The sequence below is a fragment of the Oreochromis niloticus genome, linkage group LG12 (genome assembly GCF_001858045.2).
Source record: "Oreochromis niloticus isolate F11D_XX linkage group LG12, O_niloticus_UMD_NMBU, whole genome shotgun sequence".
In the NCBI taxonomy this organism is placed as follows: domain Eukaryota; kingdom Metazoa; phylum Chordata; class Actinopteri; order Cichliformes; family Cichlidae; genus Oreochromis; species Oreochromis niloticus.
Window position 1 is genome coordinate 21830843 of NC_031977.2, and position 25522 is coordinate 21856364.

The following is a 25522-nucleotide window of genomic DNA, read 5'->3' on the forward strand; positions in this document are numbered from 1 at the left end:
TTTGTATATATAAAGGCTATTTTTTCTAATTTCACATTAATTCTACATTGTCGAGGAAGTTAAAACAGCTACAGCTATAGATAAGGTAAAGGAAAAATCACTTCCATCAGAGGGAAATCATTGCTGACATCTAGCAGAATGCAAACACTGGTCTCCAGTGTGGGATTGATGGACATTAGACATGGCACAGAATCTGCCTCTTGGAGTGGAATAACAGCGTGGACTTTACAAACACTCAAAATGAGAATTCGGCCCAAGAGAACAGAAAGCAAACAGAGGGAGGTTTCAGATGAAAAACTAAGCGAAAGCAAGAGGGATCGGGGGAAAGCAAGCAAGGGAGAAAATAGTGGTGGCGTCAGAGCAGATACAGAGTACCACAGAGCTGGTCGGTACATGCAGGTGAAATCCCTGCGTGCTGTTGGCGGCTACACTACATTAACTCTAGCTTTCAGTCTGAGCCAGGGACTTGGGGAATAGATGGGATGGGGGCAAAAGGAGGGAATCCTAACAAATGGTAGTTCAGGGACACACACTGAACCTTTTGCTATACAAGCCTTGACCTTGTTTTATACGATATTATTAAAGCCATTCCAGCTGATGAGCTCTCATCACAAAATGCCTTTTTTCATTTCACTGAAATAAGTCATGAAAGGCAGTGACGCACAGGGATGTATTCGCAACTAGGAGGAAAAGTGCTCCAAGAATGCAATTAGGTTCTTCTCATCCTTAGTGGAGACATGACTGGAGCTTTTGTTTACCCTCAATCATGTCATTTCAGTCTTTCTTCAATAATATGAAAGTCAGTAATACACAGATACAGATTGTGTTTTAGAAAGACTTACACTGGTTAACGTTACAGCAGTTATACAGTAATCTCAGTTAAATTAAGAAGCCTGGGACTGTGTGGATACACTGAGTGACTGCGTAAGGTGACAGCCCTTTGGGGAAAACTCTTGAGGTGATGGTTGATCATGGTGTTAATGTACCGGTACTGTGTCACAGAGGAATGTCTCTCAAACAGATGGTTGCCTGGGCTGGCAAGGTTGGTGGCAATTTTACCCCTCTTTTTCTCTGCTGTCGAGTCCCTAAGCTCCTTGATGTAAAGTAGCTGACAGTCAATGATCCACTCAGCAGTGGTGAGGTACACGCTCAAGCCTTGTCCTCTGAGAAGCGGGAGGCAGGAAACCAAAGTTTGACACCAAAGACATGTATGTGTAAAAGTGAATGAGTCAGTGGGCTTTCTAGCTCATCTGTTTGGATGTTTACTTGCCTGTTGGTTTGTTTTCATTGGTCTTCCATTTCTCTCATTGTATTACAATCAGTCACTATTAGTAATTCATGAAAAAGTGTTGTATAAGTTTTTTTTATTATTATAATTTAATTTTTTTTTTTACATTTGTTTTACTTAATCCAGTGAGCTGGAAAGAGCTGCATTCAGTGAGAGGGTTAGGTTTGTTCTTTAAGGTCCTCACAGAATGGGGCAAGGCAAATGAATTAGACACACAACCTGTATTATAAGCTAGGGTGGAGAATGGATTGATGATGGCAAATAAAAGCAGATTGCCCCACCACCCACCACCCTTGAGCAGACAACAGCACACCGTGACAGACACGTGATCAGGCCCAAGCTATTATTTATAACATAAAAATGCAAATAAATAGGTATGATGCAGACTTCTCTTTGTTCTGTTGGCAAAAGCTTTTTTCACTGTAACTGTGATGATTAGTATCTATTATGTGTAACCCGACCCCAGGTTCAATTCAGACCTTCTTTATTTTTAAAGTTAAGCTTAACATTGTCCTTTTTCATAGATTTTATAGTAAGGGATGGATCAGGTGATCCTGAATCCTCTTTTAGTTACGCTATAATAGGTCTAGGCTGCTTGGGACTTCCCATGATACACTGAGTGTTTCTTCTTCACCCATTTCTGAGCCTGGTTCTGCTAAAGGTTTCTTCATGTTTTTAAAGGGAGTCTTTATTCCCACTGTCCCCAAGTAGTTCTTATCGGGGCTTGTTTGGTTGTTAGAGTTTTCTCTCTATTATTGCAGGGTCTTTACCATAGAATGTACTGCACCTTGAGGTGACTGTTGTTGTGATTTGGCACTATATATAAAACTCAATTCAACTAAATTAAATTAAATAGTGGGGATGGGAGGGTTGGCCCTAAAAGTTATGATTAGCCAAACTGCTGACAACTTAGTTTGTTTCACTACAGTTAATTTTATTTCTCCAGCCTTAAATTTATAGATAGATGATGGAGATATATGTTTTCTCATCATCACTCACAACTAAGTACCCAAAGTGATACAGTAACTTAAATGAATGTTTTATTTACATGCATGCACATTTACGCTCACGCAGAAGGTTTTTCTTCCCATTTAAAACTAAACCGTAAACAGAGTGTTTAGCCGTTGTCCTCTGGAGTCTTGCACCCACATACTGTATGTATTGTATGCTGCACAAAAAAAGAAAAAAAGTCATATTTTTCCTTGTCATGTAACCCTACTATTGCTAAAGGACTTAAAGACTGACAACACAAGGAACTCATTGTGATAACTGTCGGCTTGTGTGCGTGCGTGTGTGTGTGCACAGGGATTTTATTCGTCTTACTTCTAAACTATTTTTTTCTGAATCAATGCTATTGTCTCTCCTCTTAATACTTTTATAAACCTCCAAAAATTGGCATTGATGAAATCAGAGCATCTCCCCAGCCCTCTGGGACTTAACAAGTATAATCAATCCAGTTAATTGTTCTGCTGTGACACTGGCAATGACGGCGGTGTCATCCGTTTTCCATATCAAATAGATCATTAGGTAGTTACATAACTACACACACATACACATCCTTTGACATCATTAGCAGTGGCCTCAACCAAAATGCCTTAATTAGGATTACCTTGACCTGGAATGTATCCCATTAAGAACAGAAGAGGCAGTAAAAATATTCATACTAGCATCGTGGTTCTGTTACCACACAAAAATAAGTTTTAATGGAGATAATTACAGTGGTTAGTGCTCTCATTGAAAAGTCTTAATAATGACATGACTTATTGGTTCTCTTAGTGGTGAGACAGTATCATGGATTCAGCAATATTTTTTTTTAGCTACTGTTTCCTCTTCTATTAGGACAGGTATTAACAGATATCGAAAACGACAACAAATCACTGTCTGATTAAAGGTCAAGAGTTTTTTTGTTTTTTTTCTCGTAACATAGCTGGAGTAATGAAGTATGTATACAGGGATATTTATTGTCCTTAAGATTACATAGCTTCTGGTTTGACCACTATGAGATTAATTTGCTCATTCATTCTCCAGATTGTTATGTGTGCTGTGCTGCTGCTTGACTGGTACACAGCAGCATGATCATATTTTGCGTGTCAAAAACAAACCTTCTTGCTCTGCTTCTGAAATTTGGCTGTCATCAAATTCATGCTGAGAAAATGAGACAGAACGACATTACAAATTTTGGACATAACACTGACAGAAACATGCTTTATTTAATAAAAGTATTTCAGATTTGGTATGTGGTGTCATATCTGGGGGAAATCACACTGAAGTTGAATGAAAATGTGATTTTTTTTTTTCACATTAAAGCTTAAATATCAATGAAACCTGATGTGAACTGTTTCCAAGAATATTATGTGCCTTGTATATGAGCAGCTGTGAATTATATATCAGTGCTCTACCTGCAAACTACAGACATCCAAATCTGCTGTGAGAGATCGGACATTCAGATATTTTAGGGATTTCGAGCAGCCATTGTTCTGTGTCATATGCATAGATCTGCAGTTCCAGATATTTGCAATACAGATTTTGATGGACTAGTTTTGAAATGGCTCCTAAAAGATTGTGAATTCATATTAAAAAGTCTATTATTGGTTTAGAGTTTATTATATTATTAGTTTATACCTTATTAATATTTTAGTCCTTCATTATAAGTACAAACAAAGTATAATCATTGTATGACTGTACTACCCAGAAAGCACACCTCTAATGACCCATTGCAATATGCTTTTGATTTAATGTATTTGTGATCTATGTCTGTGTGTGTGTCTATATCATGCTTTCAGCATTGAAATTTCCATAAAGAAAGCTATTTAGTAGTAGCATACAGTGTGTGCTTTTCAGACAACGAACCCCTGAGCTCAAATAACACAAAGGATAAAATCTTGAGTCGAACAAATGTAGTGATAGTGAGGATTGCTTACCAGTAAGAGCTGATAAATAGAGATATTTACTAAACCTATTCCTGCAGAGAGATAATCCATCAACTGAAACAGAGAATATGGTGTAAAGTGATCAGTGATGCCTTTAATATTTGTCTGATATTTATGTCCTGTCCAGTCCTGTGTAATTTTTCTGCACGATGCTTTCAGAGGAATGTGGTTGTTGTTCTGCACAGTCACACCTCTATCTATCTTTTTTTCCAGATATCCGTGGCATTGAGGATTTCCTTGACAGTACCTCTCAGCAGGGGATGGATGTATCCCTTCAGAAAGTGGAATCCAACATTAACATGATGATCACGAGTCTGTTCAGAACAATGCGTGTGGAGGAGCTGCATCGCTATAGGGATACACTGCGCAGAGCTGTGTTGTTCATGAGCCCAGCTACGGCCAAAGCGTTTATTACCGAGGTAAGGAAAGCTGGTTTTGGGCCTTCGTTTGTCAGTTAATAAAGTAGGTAAACAACACCAGTGATCGTATTTTAGAAGCTTTGTGGAACCAGAACTACTGGAGCAGGACGAACATTTCAAACTCGCTGTCAGGGAGAGCAGAGATGATCACACACGTTGACAAGACAAATTGTCATCTAGTTTTGAAGTATGTTCCCTAATGGCATGTTTACACTCCTTCAGCACATGCACCCAGATATCCAGATAAGGCCGGTATAAATGTCTGACATATGCCTCTCTAATACTGCATGGAAAGGATGCCAATTAGATGCAGATTAAGAGCGAGGAATTTCAAAAGCCACTGAGTCATTATGACTTCTGAGGTCTTACCGAAAGGAGAGAGCTACTTTAAACAAAAAGTCCTTTACAAACAATAGTTTAAGCCTCTTCTCAGTCTGCGAATGGCATGTTAAACAGGTAGCTTATATTTTAAATAGCCTCACAGGACTTTATATAAAGATGTTAGCAAGTCTGGAAGAGCTGAATGCTTTGATGGAAGACCAAATTAAATATGCAAACTATAGATATAGATTTTATGTTGTTACATCATTAGCAATAAAAAAAATGTAGTATGAATCTATCTTACATTCTTCACGGTTAAGTGATTAATGGTATTTTGAATTGGGTTTACTCTTGTGACGCTACCAATGTGTTACCAGGCTTAATGAATGTTTTGCTAATTCACGTGAGCCCTGTGTGTCTCTATTAACCAGATCAGATGAAATTATTGGAGTTAGTCCTCTCAAGGCCACTGAAGTATTATTTGTTAAGCCCTTAGCATGATGGGAAGATATGAAAGTATTCATTGGTTTACTTCTTTCTCTCCCGCTCTTTCTCTCGGTACGAGTCAGTGTTAATTTATGGTGCACAGACAAGGTGCATGTTTTTAATGTAATTTTTAGGAAACATGCATATTCAAACAGACACACACACACAGTTCTCTTCCCCTCTCATCATGCTCTTTATCGCTTTAGAAGAAGACAATTAGAGGAGTTCCTTTTGCTCCTATACATAAATGATATGGAGGTCATGGTTGAAAGCAATAGGCTCTAGCATTAGTTATGAATTCTTAATTTGAATTGGTAGGATGGGGCTTAATCCCATGTGTCATGTTCTCATCTCAGTTTAATTAAAAGTGACCTCGGAAAGAGCAATCACAATCTAATTTGGTTGGAGGCGTGACAGGGGTGGGGGTGGATGGTGGGGGGTGAAAAATGGGGTGTTATTGTGTGACTGTGAGTGTGTTAGTGTCAGTGTTTGTGTATCATAGTGTTTCTGTGGCTGTGTTACAGCCTTTTAAGTTTAGCATGGAAGTACACTGGCGGTAGGCCTCTTAGCCTCAAGGCTTTGCACTCACATTCAGAAGAGATCGTCAAGCTCACTTTAGATGACTTTCAGTGCTGAGGTCATTAATCAAACGAACCTGATGCATCATGCAGTACTTGTTACTCTTATCCGATGTAGTGCATTATGAAGCTTTTTGTAGAAAGTAGTTCATTACGTCACTCTTTATATTACTATTGAGTTGTTCTGTAACATGGTTTTAGCTGCCTTGTCGCATAAAGACTTGTGGTCACTGGATAGTTTGTTTCACATGTCAACTGTGACAGTATCACAGCCCTGTAACCCTTTATACTGGCACCTGAAGTGTACTGCACTCACTGCAGTCTTCTTCTGGACGATAGGTGTCACAACTCAGAAAAATCTCTGCATGGCGTAAGATTCGACAAAGAAAGAAAAGTGATTGTAAAAATCCAACCTTTTTAAGTTGTTACAGTGTCTTGTTCTTCTGAGCTCCTGCATTGATATATCATTGAAATGGGGGTAAAGGCCAACCTGCTTGTCTCCAACCCGTTGGCACTGGCTGCTCTGTGCTTGCCAGGTAACAAAAGTCAAGAGGTGCATGACAAGCTGAAATGACCATAACATGCCATTGATCAGCAGTTGTAATGTCAATTTTAATGTACATTATCATTTGTGAGTGCAACAATGGTAAACATAAATAGGCCATACTGTAATTACTTCTCAAGTAAAAATATAAATCTTCAGTTACAGTCCCACACGACAGAGGTCCCTGTAATAATCGCCTCTGTCAGTGCGTCCCAGGGCAGCTGTGGCTACAATGTAGCTCGCCATCACCAGTGTGTGAATGGGTGGATGACTGAATGTAGTGTAAAGCGCTTTGGGGTCCTTAGGGACTAAGTAAAGCGCTATACAAATACAGGCCATTTACCATAATGAGGCGACTCACAAGGTCTTTCTTTTAGTTTTTACCCCTGAGCCGTACGAGGCTGATAAGGTATTGTCGTCACACTGCCAGTGGGCGAGCAGGCAGGCGGGCAACCTGGACACCCAAGTTTGTGAATGCAGTTACTCGAGAACGAAGCAATATTGGAGTTTCAAATTGATATCATAGCTGTATCTACTAAAAATCTCAGATGATTTTGTATCTCTGCGACCTCGACCTCATGGTCAAGATCAGAGTACTAGTTTTCTCAAAATCTTGTGAATGCAATGAGTGGAGAATGAAGTCACCTAAGATTTTGTATGTACTACTAGGCTGAGGGGTACCACTGGCCACCACCAGTATTTTTAAGTATTAAAACAGAGCCATTGGCAAAGTTAGTAAAAACCAGCCCAAAAGAGCACTTCAGGGAAAAATGTTGTGGTCAGAGCAATTCTGCTGTAGAATCAGGGGTGAGAAATGGAGCCTAGACTGCTGCGAGCCTGGCTGCCCATTTGTTACCTGTTGAAGGTCGAACTTTAGATGGAGCCAGGCTTCTTTACTACTAGCTGTGTGTTAGCATGTTGTCACTGCAGGTGTTTGAAAGCAGCTGATTTCATGTTAGCAGTGGACAGTTGTCAAAATATCCCTTATTGTGCAAAAAAAATTGATTTACATATCTCCACTCCTTCATTGGTTTACACCATTTTCCTGTTTAATATGATTGTAGCAATGAAAGGGGCATTTTGGTTTTTTACTCATTTATTTTTTGACCTTATTTGGCTGTCAAATCAACAAATGAGAGATCCCTCTTTCAGTCCTGGGAGTTCACACAAATCCTTTTGAGGTTTCATGCGAAAGAATAAAATCTCCCAAATCAAAAATATGAGGGAGTAACCAAAAGTATTTATTCATTTATTTTTTGCCCATTATATAGATAATGATCTAATGCAAGTAACCAGATAATGGGATTCCAGTGCAAAGTCACAAAATATGCATTTTGTTGAAGTTATTCTGACTGAACAGGTTATGTCACCTGCCAAATCACTGAATGGTTCCTTTTTTATGTATTTCCTTGTTTCATTTTATCTTGACTTTGGTTTACTTGCTAACATGAATCACTGCTGGGTGAATGGGGAACAGGAAAGAGGATCCTTAAGGCATAGAGAACAGTCAGGCAGGGATAGGTGTCAAACAGGCAAATTTTATTTATTTTAATCTCTAATCTATTGGGTTGTCTGTCTTTACACATTCCTGGGGATTCGTTTTTAAATATAAAAAAGGCCTACGATAAAAAACAGAAAGCAAAACAGTACAAAGAGTCAAAATGTAAACCGATGATAAATTGCATCCTTATTATAATTTATTCATTTAAACTACGAATTTAATCTGATCTTCAGTTGGTGTGGAATATTGCTTTGGCTATTATACATTATGAAAGCACCCGCCTCCATTTCAGTGTGTGACTGGAACCCAGATTAGTTTTCTAGAGTTTCTCTCTCTTTCCTTTGGGAAGGTTGACAAAGCAGTCATTTAATCTAATTTAGTCAGACATCAAGTGGAAAGGGGTTTCTGAGATGAAGTGTCGGGAGACGGTAAATATTGGTGGATAAGATTGATGGTCACAGATGTCTCTTTCTCGCTCTACCTGGGAGGATGCTCGGGGAGGGAGAAACATATACACCGGTTGAGAGACAGACACAGACTGGCATGGAGACAGCGAGAGATGAGTGGGATGTTGTTTTTTTTCTCTCTATCAGTTATTTGTGAGGTCATTTGTCATGAAAAGCACCTCCCACCCAGATGCTCTAGGCTACGGTGGATGTGAACTGAAAGCTGTTGCAAAATAACAAGACTTGACAGAAAGAGAGAGAAAGGTACATACGATGATTGAGCAGAGAATGATACACATTTAAGACAACGTTACGTTGCTTAAATTTAGCATCTTTCAAAAGAAACTTTGGTCTTTTCGTTTAAAGTGCTTATTGGTGATGATTTTGTGATAAAGAGGAGCAAAGCCAGTGGATATGTTTCAAGTGAGAATGAATGCTTGACGTATACATTCATGATTCATTTGTAATTTGCTGTTTAGTAATGTGTTATTTATATGTTGCTTTATGTCAGAGGTGGCTATGACTAAGGAGCTGGAGCAGCAGATCACCTACTATTCAGAAAGTTTTCTTGGTTGTGTCAATGTATGTGAATATTAGACATAAAGCACTTAGATGTAGAAAAAAAAGTGCTTGAATGAGTGTGTGCAAATGGGTGAATGAGGCATGTTGTATATAGTCAGGGGTGCACATAAGTGGTCCGCAGGTGCGCATTCGCTGTCAAACTAAAAGTCGCGCACCAGATAAGTAGTTGCAACGCGCATTTGCGTACATAAGATTTTCTGGTGGAGGACAGACATTTCTTTAGAAGTCTTAAAGATGTCGAAGAAGCAAGCTCCTTTAAGCAATTACTTTGGTGTTCCTCCACCTCCAAAGAAATGTCAGAAGGAGTCCGAACCACAAAAGAAGCGCGTATTCTCGGAAAAGTGGTTGCAGGATGTGAGCTGGCTTCAAGCAAATGATGAACACACAGAGATGTGGTGCAGAATATGCCATGAAAATCCCACTCTAGCGGACAAAAACAGCGCCTTCTATATGTACGCAAACGCGCGTTGCAACTTCTTATCTGGTGCGCGTCTTTTATTTTGACAGCGAATGCGCACCTGCGGACCACTTATGTGCACCCCTGTATATAGTGCTTTAAGTCCTCAAGTAGAGTAGAAAGGCACTATATGTGATCCAGCCCATTTACCAAAGGCTCTCTGCTGTAGTCTCCCACCACAAGCTGCCATTGAAGGAACCTGTAACACGTCAGCATTAAGTTGTCTGCCTCTGAATACTTATTTTGAAAGTATACCAAAAAAATCCAGAGGCCATCAAGTTGTGAGTTTAACCTCCTAAGACCCGAACTCTATCATGGCTTGCATTTTTAATTTCTCCTTCCTATTTGGGCTGATTGGGACCTGATGAATGTAAAAACAAAGAATTACCAGATTTTTTTTTTTTTTTTTACCTGTTTTTTGTTTCTAAGAAAAATGAGATCCAGATATGAGGACAATTGTTTTAAATTTCGATAGAACAGTGGCAGTATAATGTCCTCGTAAGTGGATATCAGGTCCTTGTAGAGCAAAATTTTGTATTTTGGTCTATACAACCTAAAATGTGATGCCCACATGTGTGGACACCAGGTCCTAGGAGGTTAATTTTAGATGAGTGAAATTACCTTTTTTACCATCAATCGAGCCTAAAAACCCATATTACCATTTCTCAAGTATATCCTCCTGAGAACCAGCCTGTTCGTTCATGTCGTCTGTAGTGGACATCTGTTTATATCTTTGTATAAGATCTTTGTATGTATATCTTTTGACTTATTTGAGCTTCCCTACTAAGTCCTGATGTACTAAATAGAGGACATCCTGGGCTTTCCATTGATATCTCATGTGTTTGGATGGCCTCTTTTAGCTCCAAAGAGGCAGGAAATCACAAAAAAAAAGTTCAATGGGAACTAATTTTTCCCCAGTTTAGACATTTTTTTTTTTTTTTTTTGTGGTGTATTGAAAATCCAAATCTGAAAAAATATCATTTACATAAATTACATTTTGGACTTTCATCTAGAGCTCTGAGCTTTGACATCTGTGTGGGAGCTTTTACAAGCTTTGGTTATGCCACGTGAGGACAAGACGACTGTCTTATATCTACTTCAGTGTAGCGATACTACTTAATGGCACTCTGGTGCTGAATAGTAATCCATCATCCCAGTCTCATGTCACTGTGGAGCAGGGTTTCTTCTAGGACCTCTATGTGTTTGGCTGCATTTATCCCTCAGTTTAGCCCCTAAGCCCTTTGACCCTGTTTGGTGAGAAACCCTACACAGTGTTTTGATGCCACTTCTGTGCTTCACTGTAAAGATAGTGTTAGCCAGGTGATGATGTCTGGTGTTTGTGAGACATAGTGCTTGAAAAAAAACAAAAAACATTGGAGAACATTTTTATCTTGTGAGACCAGAGAAGGATTTTTTTTTTTTGTGCTCTCAGAGTCCTTTAAATGCCACTGGGCTCTGGGGAACACTCAATGCTTTAGTAATGCTTTTATACTATTGCCCTGATCTATGCCTCACTGTCCAAGGTTAATTCTTGTTTTACTTTGAGTTTCTGTCACTCTTCCCTTTCACCTTCTTTGACTCCTCTGACGACTAGACTCTTCTGCTTTTTCATTTTAACTGCTGTACACTTACATTTTAAGCTGCACAATCAACAATCTTTCCAAGGACGTTTTGTACCCGGTGGCAGATATTACCATGTTACCGAATGCAAACATATTTGGAACTACTCTGAAAACAAAGTATGTCATTACATAGCCACTAAATTGTTCATTCACCATTAACTTCATGATCATAACTTAAAGCAACAATTTTGCCAGTTGCCTGTTTAAATTTACAATAAGGTGAAGTGTACCTCTTAGCTTATCTCTTTTTAATTGTCAGATTATTGTTTTCATCCATCCTTCCTTTTCTAAATTCCTTCTTGTGAAGATTATAGTCCAGCATCTTCTGAATTCTCAGCAGAACATCCTCCTCCAAGCACATCCTTGCACTTCACCACACAAACTAATCTGAAGCCCAACATTCCTATTCAATTTTCTGCATTATTTAACATTTTCCTGCTCTGTTGCCTTTTTTCAATCTGGTACATATGGCCGAGTTGCTAGCCACTGGCAGCAAGGTTTCTTGCCGATGCATTCATTTCCTTATTCCATCCACTTCATGTAGACATAAGAGTAAAGTGGGATTTTTACCCTGGGACTATTTTTCTATTACAAATATTACTCTTTGTGATTTCCCTGGACTCCGCGCATAAATGACCAATAAGAGGATAATATAAGGACATGAAAGGCGATTTCCCCTCTTATGCTCCTTTCATGCAACTTTCATCTTACGTGCAGCTTGAGATGATTCTTAAAGCAGCAAGAGTAACACAGCTGGTAAGTAGTCAAAAAGTAGAGGAAAATAAATTGAGGAAAAAACAGAAAATAAATAACTAAAATTGCTCCATAAATTAAGAACAATAAATGATAGGGCACCATAAGTGATAACTAGGTGGTCCTGTTCTTTAAAAAGAAAACTTTTCTCTCCAGTTGTGCATCAGTCAGCACTTTTTTCACCACTAATAGTTTTGTTTTTGCAGATAAAGCATGAACTAATGAGTCAGTATTTATTGTTAAGAACAAATGTACTAGTATATAATACAGTGAGTCAGAATTTACTCTGAGAAACTGGTCTTCTGCCTATCCTTATCTCTGTCTCAACACATACACACAGAGACTTCATATTAGATATGCAAAGAAGTTGAAAATATGAATTTTGCCATTTGATCTTAAAGCGTTAAAATTTTAAAACGTTGACATTTTGGGACTATTTTCTCTGTAACTGACATTTCTTACTTGAAGGACCATCAAACAAGTTGGAGATTATTCCAAAGATGACAGATGTCACAAATGAAACATGAAGAAAAATATTCTTTATAGGACATGTTGAATAATGTATTCACTGAAGTCTCCATCCACTGCAAGAGTGTTTTTTTTTCTTTAGTAAAGCCTTCTCTGGTTGTCTTTTATGTCTAAAAAAATCTAAAATAGAGAGGCAGTATTGAACTAAAACAAAACTGGGTAATGTAGAGTATATGAATCAACGAGGACAAGAGTATTTTATATGGTGAAAAGTATGTCAGCAGAATAGGGGGAGGTAGAATATTAAAACATTCTATGTATTCCACACAATAAGAAAGCCAGCATAATACACATAATGCATCTTGAATTGCTGGCTGTTTCCCTGCCTTGGCTCAGTCACTTGATGAATTATAATACCAACCTGGGACAGCTTTCTTCTTATTTATGTATCCTTGATCATAATTTCATGTCTGTGTAATCTCTCTTTTGCTGACAGTTTTCCAATTTCACATAGAAATAGTACATAAAGGCTCCATGATCTATGATCCTTCCCTGCCATGTCTGTAAAAAGCTTGAAGAAAAAACATTTAGCACACAAGGAACTTGGAAAGTTGTGGAATTTTGTTGGTATAGTACAGTTATGTGCTTCAAGGGTGTTTTTTTTGTCTTTTTTATCTGTTTGCATTTTTCTTTTTTTTTACATCTTTCTGAGCGCTAATGTTAGAATTAATTCAATTGCAAAATCTGATGATTGATAAACATAATGGCGACTAGACTTTGAAAAAAGATGAATATCTATTGGAGTTTTGAATGGATATCGCAAAGTGGATGACTAAATGCATGGAGAACTGGGCAGGTTTTTTGCTGCGTAGGGAAGCAGGAAAACCATACCTGAAGTGAGCAGAGCTGTGAGCTTCCCACATTCAGAAGCGGAGTAGCTGAGTTGGGATGAAGTCTGCTGAGCAGGGTGATGTGAAGGACTGGAGACTGGGGCAGGTCAGAACAGATGGTAGATGATTGAGAGGGACTGCAGGTTAGTTGAAGTGCAATTACAAACTTTTACTGTTTGACGTCTACAATAAATAATGTTTTTAAATGTGTTACTTTCGTTGTTGTAGCAGGCAGTTTGATGAATTTTAACATTTAGGCTGTGACATGTTTAATATGATAAATATGGAGCGCTGTTAATTTTGTTTTTATATACTCTTTTTTTTATAGATCGGCTGAACTCAAACAAAATAATATTCTTCCAAATTAACTTTCAAGTTTTGCATAATGCTGATATCCTGCAATTATTAAATTATTCACATGTTTTAATCAATGTTTTGTAGTCACTGTGTATTGGTGAATTGTAACTAATATATATTTAATTTTTACTATTATAAAATGTTAAACCCTGTAGTTGTAAAATAGCAAACTCAATTTATAAATATATAAATTAAATAAAAAATACTATAAAGCCATTTCATTTATGGTGCAGCCTGGAACTCCTTTCTACTCAAGCCACTGAGATAGTTTAGTCACTCATCCTTTTTCAGAATGAGCTTGTATTACTTTTATTTATCTTATTTCTCACTCAAATCTTAAAATTTTATGATTCTTTTTCTTAACTCTTATCATGTCTCCCTATGTTTTTATTTCTTTTAATTATCTTAATTGTACAGCACCTTGGTCAACGGTTGTTGTTTTAAATGTGCTATATAAATAAATTTGACTTTGACTTTTTCCCTTTCTCGTGTACATCCTCACAGTACTTCTGCATCTAGCTAGCTGAAAAACAATCTTATAGAGCAAATTTTTATTTGTTGTTTTTGTTTTGTTTTGGGTTTTTTATATTTTTATGTTTCTTGCTTCATTTTTTATTTCAAAAGTCATGGCTTTCAAATGCAGTAATTTAAACAGGTGAACAAGCGTCATTACACATAAATTGTTTCACAATGTGTTTACTACCAGCATGTTTTTATCCCCAAATTTGAGCTGGTTCACTGGACTTCTCTGCAAAGTCAAAAATTAATTAAAGATAACATTCAATCACTTTCTGGATTGCAAGAAAATATCTTTGATTTGGCATCTTAATTAAAAAAAATATTTATGTAAAACAACACATTTGAACATTTATAGATAACAATGATTATATTTTAGCACTGAAAATATCATTTTGATCATGAACTTGCTCATATTGTTTGTTTAACCATTATAGAAACAAAAATTGATTTTGGTAATTACCAGTACTGCTTAAGTTATTGCACCTGTCGCATAAACCTTATTTGGGGTTGTAATCTAATAAATTTATTAAGCACTGTAGTTGGCTAAATCCACAAAGAGCAGTTACCCTCAGGAACTGCAGCAGCATGTGGCAGCTAACGGCCTGTCCAAAAAACATCTCCTTGAGCTCAGAAAATGTTAGTGACTATAGATATGCAAAAAAGATGGAAGATATAGCTAATATAAGGTGAACTGATGCAGACAGACACACATTTAAATTTAATTCATTCTTTAGTGTTAATGTGATAAAATTCGGTTGGCTGCATCTTGGCATTTCACAGGTGACTGATTGCTGTACAGTATGTACAACATTTCCCTCCGCTATACTTTGTTTGGCATTATTTTGTGTGGTATCAAAGTTTATGCTGACAAATGAATACCTGACTGACTCATCAGCTGTGCAGCTGTTACTATATCAGATGGTAGAAAAGTTGGACTTTTAGATGTAGATGTTGATTTCCTCTGACTCTCTTTTATTTAAAATACATCCACATGCTTATATAAACCGTTCTCACAGCAGATGTCTTCAGCTATCACAGTAGGGACAGCAGAGGGTAGTAATAATGGCTGTGCTCCACCGAGGCAGGCCCTTCTTTGGTGCATACAGATTCACTGTCATGTCTTGGGCGCTTAATATAACCATATTAATGAGCCATCATTATTACAACTGTGCTTTCTCGCTGTAATGAGTCAAAATGTCTGCGATGAAACAGGTATATTAAATGTACAGTATAATCAAACAAAAAGCCTTTAGAAAAGCTATTATATAAAATAATGACTTATAGTTGGGGATGATTTGACCAGTTTAAAATAATGGTACGCATTATCAGAAATAACAGTCAGAGAAATAGTGGAACGAGAGACAGTGAGAACAATTGCCTTTCTGAAAGGGGTGACGGTGGGTGAAATTCAGGTCATGAGCCACAATGGAATTTGTTATAGGATTTTTTAAACATTTTAGATTGGTGCTTCATTGGCAATTCATTCATTGTAAATTCTGCTGACAGTGGACAATATTTTACCAAAGGACAAATGTTTTGAGAATTTTTATCTATTTTGATTTCAGTGAGGGGAAGCATAGAATTGGTCAGTTTAAATAGATTGTCATGACTCAGAGCATTTGTGCATCATAAAGCATTACCTTTGGTTTGTACAGAGAATCTTTTATACTTTTGTGCCTAAACAAGGGCAAGTTTTAAAAATTGGCTTATCAGAATAGATTGGACTTACTGGGTTGTAGACTTACAGACAATTACACTGCAGTGGCTTTTTTTCTTGGACAGAGGCTGAGCCAAGAGAATACGTGAAGGCCATTTTAAGATAAATGTGTCTTTTTAAACTGTAAATCGTGCAAAAAATGCACCAGTGGCGCACCAGAATGAAAATATGGACCTGGAAATGTGCATTACATGTTCCCTTTAATTCATTTGCTATAATCATCCCCGAGGGGACGGGATTAAGAGGTTTCCACTGCAAATGGAGCCTTAAATCAGGTGTTGTGATTCTGCCCTGCTCCATTGCCACTGATGAATATGTATTTTCTCATCAACACTCTGCATATGAATTTTCCACAATTTATAATAAATTACCCTGATTCTTTTTGGACCAAAGGGCCGTGAAATATATGCTTGTGAGAGACAATGTATGCTGTCAGTTACAGTCAAAAAAAGACAACATTTTCTGCAGGACATATTGTATTACATGTATATTATATTTCATTTTTCATATTATATGAGGAATGAAAAAGAACTCCTAAGCAAGCATTCATTATGCATCGATTTACAAGATAGATTGATGTCATGGCTAATCTGAGCGTATTAATGAATGCATTCAGTGGTTTGATTTAATAACTTTGGTGTAGATTCATACTCTGGCTGACTGACACAGTAATTGTTAATTATACTGAGAACCACAGTATTACTGGACTATTTGAGTAAATATCAAATAGTACAAGAAATTAACGGATTTTGGAGAAATGCCAGCACAGAAATATACAAACTGCGACTCAATATTGTTGAAAATAAACTCCAATATAATCCTCTTTTTCGTATCTTCCCACGTGCTTCCTCTTTTGCTTTTTGCTTACTGACACATGAAGGGCACCATTTTGCATTCTCTCAGTCTAAAGTAAACTTTTACTGAATGTCTCCCATATTAACCACTCAAATATCGCTGGGCCTTGTCAAGATAAAATTGAAGGTTAGAAAATGACAGTTATTATCATGATGATTTGTGGGTAGTTTGAGTGAGTTGTTCGACTTATTTAGATTTTCTTCATCTTGGCATTACACACAGATTGCTGCTCTGTTGGCATCTTTACTCTGGCAATGGAGCTTGAGGAGCAAATGTTGACCCTTATAATTATGGGACATGTAGCAGACGGTGTAAAAAATAGGAAAGGAGTTCTTGATGGAATAGCATGGAGGGAAAGGGTCGAGTGAAGGGCACTGAAGTTTATTTTACGAAGCAAAGTTATGTAAAGGTGACTACTGCGAAAAGGAGGTGGGTGTGTAAAGAAAGGAGAATGAAAAAGATCTTGAGAGAGCAACTCTGGTAGAAGAAGTGGCATGTGGGGGTGGGATATAAAGAGGAGCAGAGATGTGGTGATTTAAGTTGTTGTAGGGAAGACAGAAACTTATTGAGTTTCTGTCAGTTACAATATAGATTATTCAGGTTAGTTTTGATTAATATTACATGCCTGGCACTTTCATGACTGTAAAAATGGTATTTACTTCTTGGTACAGGTCACTGGAAGAATGATTAAGAGTGACTCAGAGACAAGACGTAGAAAACTGGATATAAACAGATGATGTAGAATGTGAAGGGTGAACATTTGGAGATGAAATAAACAGATGAGGTAAACACACTGTGGTAGAAAACACACAGATGTGCTCTCTTACGCTGAAGGAGCGAGAACAAAGGAGAGTCAATAAATGTGAACACATACAAACAAATTTGTCTCCTGAATAAAGTGCTGCATTTAGGTGTTCCTCCTTCCGTGAAGTGACATTTAGATTGTGTCATCAAGCACAGACATATACACAGTCAGTTTCTCAGTGGTTCCCTAAAGATATGAAAGAAAAGATCCCTCTTAGACCACACAGCATAGTATTGGCCAAAATGGCCAGACTGAAATGATTTGATAAATGAGTCTTCGAAGTCTGTCGAAATATCTGGCAGGTTTTATGACCTTCGTCTTTCCCAGCCTATAGTCAAAGGATGTGGATCTGCAACATACAGTCACGCGAAGAAGAACATTTCCAAGCAACTTTAGATGTTTTGAATATTTTCATAGGTGTAAAATTTGAAAGAACTGCAGTCCTATCGTAAACAAAGTACATTCTTACTGTTTCTCCAATGATACAAGCTAATATAAATGCACTTGAGGAGCTGAAAAACTGCAAGTGTGGGTACCTCTATAAAAGCAGACGTTTTGGCAGTTAGTTGGTCTGGAGCATTCATGTATGTGTTTACACAATGCCACAATCTTCCCAGAAGTGGACGTTACAGCAAATTCACCTCAAGGTCACAGACTGTGAAATGCTTAGAGAAAATACAGCAAACCCAAGAGCTAAACCTTATACTACACAGGCCTCATTTAGTATGTTTAATGTTTAAGTGTAAGACAGCACAATTAAAAAAAGAATTGCACAAATATGACCTTTTTTGGAAGGGTTGCCAGAAGAAAAAACAAAACAAAACAAAACATGGCGGTACGGCTTAGGTCTGAAGACTTCTGGAGCAAAATCTTCACGACTACACCACATTTGACAAAAAACACAACATATCCATACAAACACCTCATAGCAACTGTAAAGCACAGTGGTAGAAGGGTGATGATTTTGGCTTGTTTTGCAGCCACAGAATCTGGGGATCTTGCAGTTATTGTGTTGTCCATGAACTCATCTGTATACCAAAGGGTGTATGTCTGACAACTAAAGACTGGCCCAAATTGGATAATGCATTGTAGCATTCCAGCCAGACTTTATTCAGACACTCAATGATCATTACGGATGGACCATGGTGGGGTATTCCAACCCATTTATTCACAAGTTACCACAGACACATCGTAAGAGCTGTAATCATAATACAAAACAAAATAAACATTCACTTGATATAACTACGTTTCCCTTATGCTAATTAATTCACAGAAAAGGCACAGGAGGTGCTAGCATCAGCCTGCTAGATCCCTCAGAAACTTGTTAACAATCAAGTAATAAATTTACAAATTGTCCGAAATGTAAACAACAAGAACAATACACAAACATACCTGTTCGCCTTCCAGCTAGATGCTAATTTAAAGATGGATGGAAAACAATAACCTTCTCATTAACCTTTTCTGTGGCAAGCGAGCTTCCTTCCCGGAAGTTGCCTGTCCCGAATTTCAAAATAAGAGTCTAATCTATATTATAAGGTATAATTTGTTCAGGGATTTAAGTGTTTGAAAAATATCAAATAAAACAAATAATCTGGGTCATGTACATGCAATGCCAACAAATTTATAAGATAATGCATGGAAAAGAAAAGAGTGTCAAAGTGTTACAATGGCCCAGCCAGAGTACAGACCTCAACCCAATTGAAATGCTGTGGTAGGACCTTAAGAGAACTGTGCAGATAAATTGTCTGTAAACCTCAATGACCTGAAGCAACTTTTTACAGTAGAGTGGGGCCTCCACAAGGGTGTGAGAGACTAAATCTGAAAATTTTTACTTGATGTCATTGCTGCAAAAGGCGGCCCTGCAAGCTAGCGAATCATGGGGTGTATTTAGTTTTTCACATGAGTGCATAGAGTGAGCTGTACATGTGTCATTGCTTCCCACAACTCCAAGACAGTGAATATGTGATGTTAGACATAATAATAATAATGATAATAATGATGAAACCAAACTCTGGTTTATTGTGGATATAGTGGAAGACTTAAATGAGCCGCAGCTTCATTTGTGTTTTGGGGAACTGCTCAAAAAGAATCAAAAACATTTAATTGTGCAACCTCTCTTTAAACGTCTTCATTTGCACTTTTGGACTTCTTCCTCTACTGCAGTTTTCTAAATCACCCTCTGGAGGTTCTCTGTCTACCACTTTTGCTTGTGCAGCTGCAACATTGCCATAGACAAAACCGACCCCACATTTTAGCTCTCCAATCTACCTCTCATCACTGGTTTCAGACTATGATGGAAAAGATGAACAGCACTTTTAGGGGGAATGCTGTTTTTATGACATTTATAGGCTTGTGGTGTGAATTCAAGCCTCGGGGATAGGCTGTCAGTGTGCAGTTCTACTGTAACATCCTGAGCGTTCTGATGGAGAACATTTACTACAAACAACCTAAATCTTTTGTGCCAACCCAGCAGTGCATAAAAAAGGCAGGAGTTTGTTTTATTGTGTGTGTGCGCGTGTGTGTGTTTATTATTTTTGCCACAGCAAAGCAATCTTTCTCACCACCTGCACTACATGGCCACGACAAAATAACCCAAATCATAAAGCCTTGAGGTTGATAATTACAGTATTCCTTCGCTGCAGGGTCTATTGAAGGTTCGTGTCCCTTTGAGGTTATGTCATAATATTTGTGCTTTCTGCGTGTGTCTGTTTGGTGTCACACGAAGCAGACACACGCTTACCTGGAGAGATAGCATTTTCTGCCCACCATTTTCCAGTGCACTTAAAAGGGCCCTTCAAGGGCTTGGCTCTAGTTTTCTCCTTGAACTTTATCACCAGACAGAGATGGCATTATGTTCTTATCTTAACAAACAGGGTGTGTGTGCATGTGTGTGTGATGTGTGATGACATTAAGGCTTTATCTGTGCACATGGAGCTGGGAGCACAATGATTACAGAGCATTACAGCTAAAGGACTGAGAGGTTGTGTGTGTGTGTGTGTGTGTGTGTGTGTGTGTGTGTGTGTGTGTGTGTGTGTGTTTGTGTGTGTGTGTGTGTAGCACCAAAGGTTAGCACTATTGACTGCTGCTAGTGGAGCCACTAATGGGGATGCCAGGAAGTACTTCAGAGATGATACAGGTGTGTGTGGCGGTGAAGGAGCCGGGGGTTGGGTATAGGAGGAGAAGGCGTGTGTAAGGTTGTCATTGCACATTTTTTTCAGTTTGGCAATGTGCTTATCTGTTGCCTCGTTCTCTTTGCTCTGTTTTCCTGCTTTGTACACAAGCACCTACATACTCGTGCAAACACACACACACACACACACACACACACACACACAGATGCTTAATCTCACCTGCACACGCCTCATGCACTCTATCCCCTCCCGATTTTTTAACCACTTTCAAAACATAGTTACAAGCATACAAATAGTTGAAACTTTTCTCTGTTTCCTCGAGCAAAGGTATCCTTAAAAAATGCAGGGCCCTTTGTATTTGCTATTGGAATAAAATAATTTAATAATAAACTATATTTATATAACACTTCTTACAAGATGTATTTGTGTTGTCTGAACTGGGTTACACTTGTGCGTGTGGGTGATTTTAACTCAAGAAAACAGTGTAAGTGAACTAAAACTAGCATGTGTTTTTTTACCGATTTAGAGCAGGGCAATAGGTATTAATAAAAACAAGAAACAAATGGTTGGTGACAGTTGCCTCGAGTAGGTCTGCTTGTGGTGAAGTTTTTGGATTGCTGACACTGGCAGCAGTCCTGAAATGTCCTGATCATTAAACTCTTCTTCACATAATTCATTGAGCAAGTGCAATCCTGATTTACATTGTCTCCATACTGAAGATTGACTTGTGTCTTACATGGTAATTACATGGAGACATTATAAGGGCTTTGGTTTTAATAAACACAAAAGTTGGCACAAAGGTTTAGCAATATCAGCACAAAATATTTAAATATGCAAATTTATCAGCTTTTTTCATCAAACAGTACAAAATTTAAAGGAATTGGAGGAATCCTCAGTTTCTATCTTAAAACGGATTACTCAAACGAATTTTCAATAAGGAAAGTGGCCTCACTTTTCTCTAATTGGTTACTGGAGACCAGTGCAGTATATGCTGTTGAATCTAATGCATTCTCAATTATTACTGATGTCAAGCCTGCTGACATACTGGGTTTCAAGCATATTTAAAATATCCCTGCTCAATAATGGTGATGGTCCCGGCCATGGCGCAAATTGGCAAATCATTAGTCCTCCTGTGGTGCTCAGTGGACAGGCTGTCCTTCAAGTAAGAAACTGCTGTTTCATGTCATGATGCAAGATGTCCCAAATCAAAGGTCTAGGCACAGTCAGGGTAAATTGTACCTACTGGCAATTATAACTATAAACGATTTTTCAAATTTGACTTTATCTGGGCAATTTATAATAGGGGACATTTCTTAACACAATTTTAGGAAAAGTCAGACGCTGAGAATTAGAGCAATGTTGCAGATATTTGAAAAAAAAATAGCAGGGGAGAAATGTCCTAATTGTGCCGTGTTTCCAACAGGAGAATGTGGCTGTAGTGAGACAGGCTGTACATATATGCATGCATAAGCTCTGTGCACATAAATTAATAAGAACAAATACACTCTGATGCTGATGCAACAATAAGTACCTCATCTGGTGTATGAACTCTAACTCTGCCATTTTGAACAGCAGCTGGTGATGCTAGTGCTTGTTCTGCTCTGCAGCCCTTGTGAGCTACTGAAATAAATCAGAAAATATACTGGGGTGGTCCCCCCCACTGTCTTCCCCCGCCTCCAATTATAGTGCGTGCATTGGAGTACACAGTAGTAGTTACCCAACTTAAGATTGGCCATGATATACCCACCCACTGATGAGAGTGTGTTGTTTAGGGATAAATAATAGAATACGTAGGATGAAAAGAAGCTTTCTACTTCACTTTTCCTCCCATATCTCTGTGCATAGCTTGTGATAGGATTTATGGTGTTGAAGATGTAGTAGATATTTATACATGGTATTATCTGGGTTGAATGAGAAAGGAGAAACAGAGGGAGATGAAGCACAATAAAACCTGAAATGAAAAGGAAGAATGCAGAAAGAGTGCACAGTGAAAAAGAACAAATGGGAATACGATCATGGTTGAGAGACTTGGAGGGGTGGGGTGGTGGGGGTAACGGGGAACTGATAAAAGCATGCAGTGTTTCAGCAGAAACCACAGAGTTGCTGTAAGTACAGTACCCCACTTATGGCTGACAATAAAGAAGAAGGCTTCCCTACCCGAAAGCCTCTTATTGTGTATGGCTGGGTGGCCACAAACAACATAGTAGCTTTTAAGAAGAGCATCTGACATTTACACTGTTGTGCAAAGTAGTATCCTTATACCTTCCTAACAGATAAAAATGTCTGAGTACTGAAGAATACAGTTGTTCACTGGAGCCCATTCATGACATCCAAAAGTGTTTTCTTACTAAAATTCAGTTGAGATAAGTTTTACTAGCGTGTATGCAACCATATAGTTATGTAAAAGAAACTTGACTGTTTTTCATGTTTAAACTGTAGCAAGATGAGAATATTGTGCCAATCTCTGAATTAGCTTTATATAAGTTTGTATACTTAATGTGTATACAAGTGAGAAATCAGAAGCAACTGAACTGTGGTTTTAGCTCATGTGGTTTGTATCTTTTTCTCAGCTTGGAAGGTGTTTTGACCTCGCTCCCAGAGCAGTTGCATTACAACCTTATTATTTAAGAGCTTACAGAATAGCCAATAGTTGAAAATGGCTGAAAGATGTGGCCTTTTCACTGTTGCCTCATGGTTGCATTTTTCATATCACCTTTTTCCTTTTACTATTCTTCTTGTCTTTATCCACCTGCCCCTTAATCTCATTATCCCTTTCCCTGTGTTTTGTTATAAACAGATTCTCCTCACAGGGGTTGATGGTGTTTTGATAAAACTTCAGATTCTCAGAATATACTTGAGGGTGTCTCTCTTTTTCTCTCAGATGCAAAAGATACAAATTTTGCACTTGAACATGGCTTGCAGACAGCTATGTTATCCACTTCTCACTCATCTCTGTAATCGGATCAGGTTCAGTGTCAAAAAGTCTCCCTCCCACAGGCCCAGCAGGAAATAGAGGACTAAAATGATTTGATAATTGAGAAGGCAGAAGGTGTAATGTGTCTTTAGGGTCAGTTGATCTAATATGTGAGCTTTGCTTTAGTTTCAGGTCACAGTGCCTCGTGAATTTGATTTTTGCAGAAGGCATTTTGCCTCCATGTTGTGTTTAATAACTTATTTATCAAGCAGCCTACATGCTCTCTGATCAAGAGCATAGTGGGAGGTTCTTGTTGTAAATGAAGTGTGTAATTGAAATTCTAAATGAGATTGTTTAGTTTGTCTCAGTATGCTGTACTCATTAGATGTAATACCCAGGTATACGCTGAAATAGCTGCAGTCTAAGTGTGGCCATTTTCGCACCACGCATGCACGGCAGCCCCGATGTTTTTTAACTTTATTACGACCTGACAGAGGTGCACAAAAAAGGTCAAATGATCAGGCATTAAACCTGCCAGTTTTTGAGTGCAGATTATTTGTCATTTTGGACCGCACCTGTGTGTCAATAGTGAGGCTAATATTCCAGTGCAGCTACTGCTAGTCATCCGCGCTGCCTGCTGTGCACTCTGTCCAGCTGGTGTAAATGTATCTGAAGTGGACCATATCAAAGGACATTTTTAAGACAGCTATGGAAAATATCATGATCTGATTCCCCGGTTTTGTCCAAAGTTCAGGTGAAAACAGCTTTTGACTAAGGTATAAGTGATAAATGAAAGGTTAAACAGCATTTTTTATTTCAGTCCTTCTGAACACCAATGAGAACCTGAAAGTGGTTTTTATGTTACTCTAGTCAGTTAGAAGTAAAAGCCCTTAATATGTGAGGCACATGGAGTACAGTTACAGCTGAGAAAATAAGTCTCATCATTGTCTTGCTATCTGTTCCTGCTTGACAATGGCATGTCTCCTGCTATGGGGAGCCAAAATGTCACGGACTGCCGGGGCAGACCATGTGGAGTGAGTAGAGGACCCAAGAGCAGACAGAGGTGAGGACACAAAACTGGACTTAACGAAAGCGAGCCTTTATTTAGGGCCGAAAACTCACGGAAAAAAAACAACGAAGTAACTGAGGGAAAACCTGAACTTAGACTGGGAAACTATGACTCTACTGAGATTTAGACTATGACTAAACAACATACAAACTATGACTTACTATGGCTGGGAAACTGTGACAAGGGGTAGAGGAGATAGCACAGACGACGCAACACTGAACACAGCAAGACTGAGGACTAAATGCACACATGAGGTGATCAGGGGAAGTGGAGACACATGGGGACACAGCTGACTAGAATGAAACATAATTACAGCACAGGGGAGAGTAAAACTAAATGCAGTGAACAAAGAACACCAGACTCTTTCAAAATAAAACAGGAAACACAGAGACATGAAGATAAATCATGACATGAACTTAACATAACCACACAGACATGAAACATGACAGGTAGACGCACGAATCAGGGAGACTGAGTACAGGGGGAGATGACAGAAACAACTAAGAAATAAAGGACTAAATAGCCACCTAGAAATTAACTAGATCAAAAATGGATACAAAAATACATAAAACTCAAACACTGGGTCACACGACCCAGCCCATGACACAAAAAGTCTTGTGTGAGGCTCAAAACGCTGTGTCTTTTAATCTGAATTCTGGCCTCCTGCATGAACAGGCCTGTTTGCTACAGCACACAGCATGCAAACAACAAAATACTGTTGTACTAATGCTTTCACTAAAGAGCACTTATAACACAAAAAATGATCTAACAATTACTGTGTTAAAATGTTCCTAGGTGTACATACTGAAAGCTAAGTGGCATTAAAACAAGCGCAATTTACTGAGAAGAGCTGTTTAAGTAAATGTAGAG

The 25522-nt window shown here is 38.2% G+C and overlaps 1 protein-coding gene across 3 annotated transcripts in view; it reads left to right on the forward strand.

Moving 5' to 3' along the window:
* The window catches only part of grid2 (glutamate receptor, ionotropic, delta 2), a 483691-nt gene that overhangs the window by 282035 nt on the left and 176134 nt on the right, over nucleotides 1-25522 (forward strand). For all 3 annotated transcript variants that reach the window (XR_003213195.1, XM_005452094.3, XM_005452093.3), the window contains exon 4: nucleotides 4432-4637. Coding sequence is in view for 2 of the 3 variants with exons in the window: in XM_005452094.3 (XP_005452151.1) it covers nucleotides 4432-4637 (206 nt within the window). In the remaining variant the exon portion in view is untranslated. The remainder of the gene's footprint in view (nucleotides 1-4431; nucleotides 4638-25522) is intronic.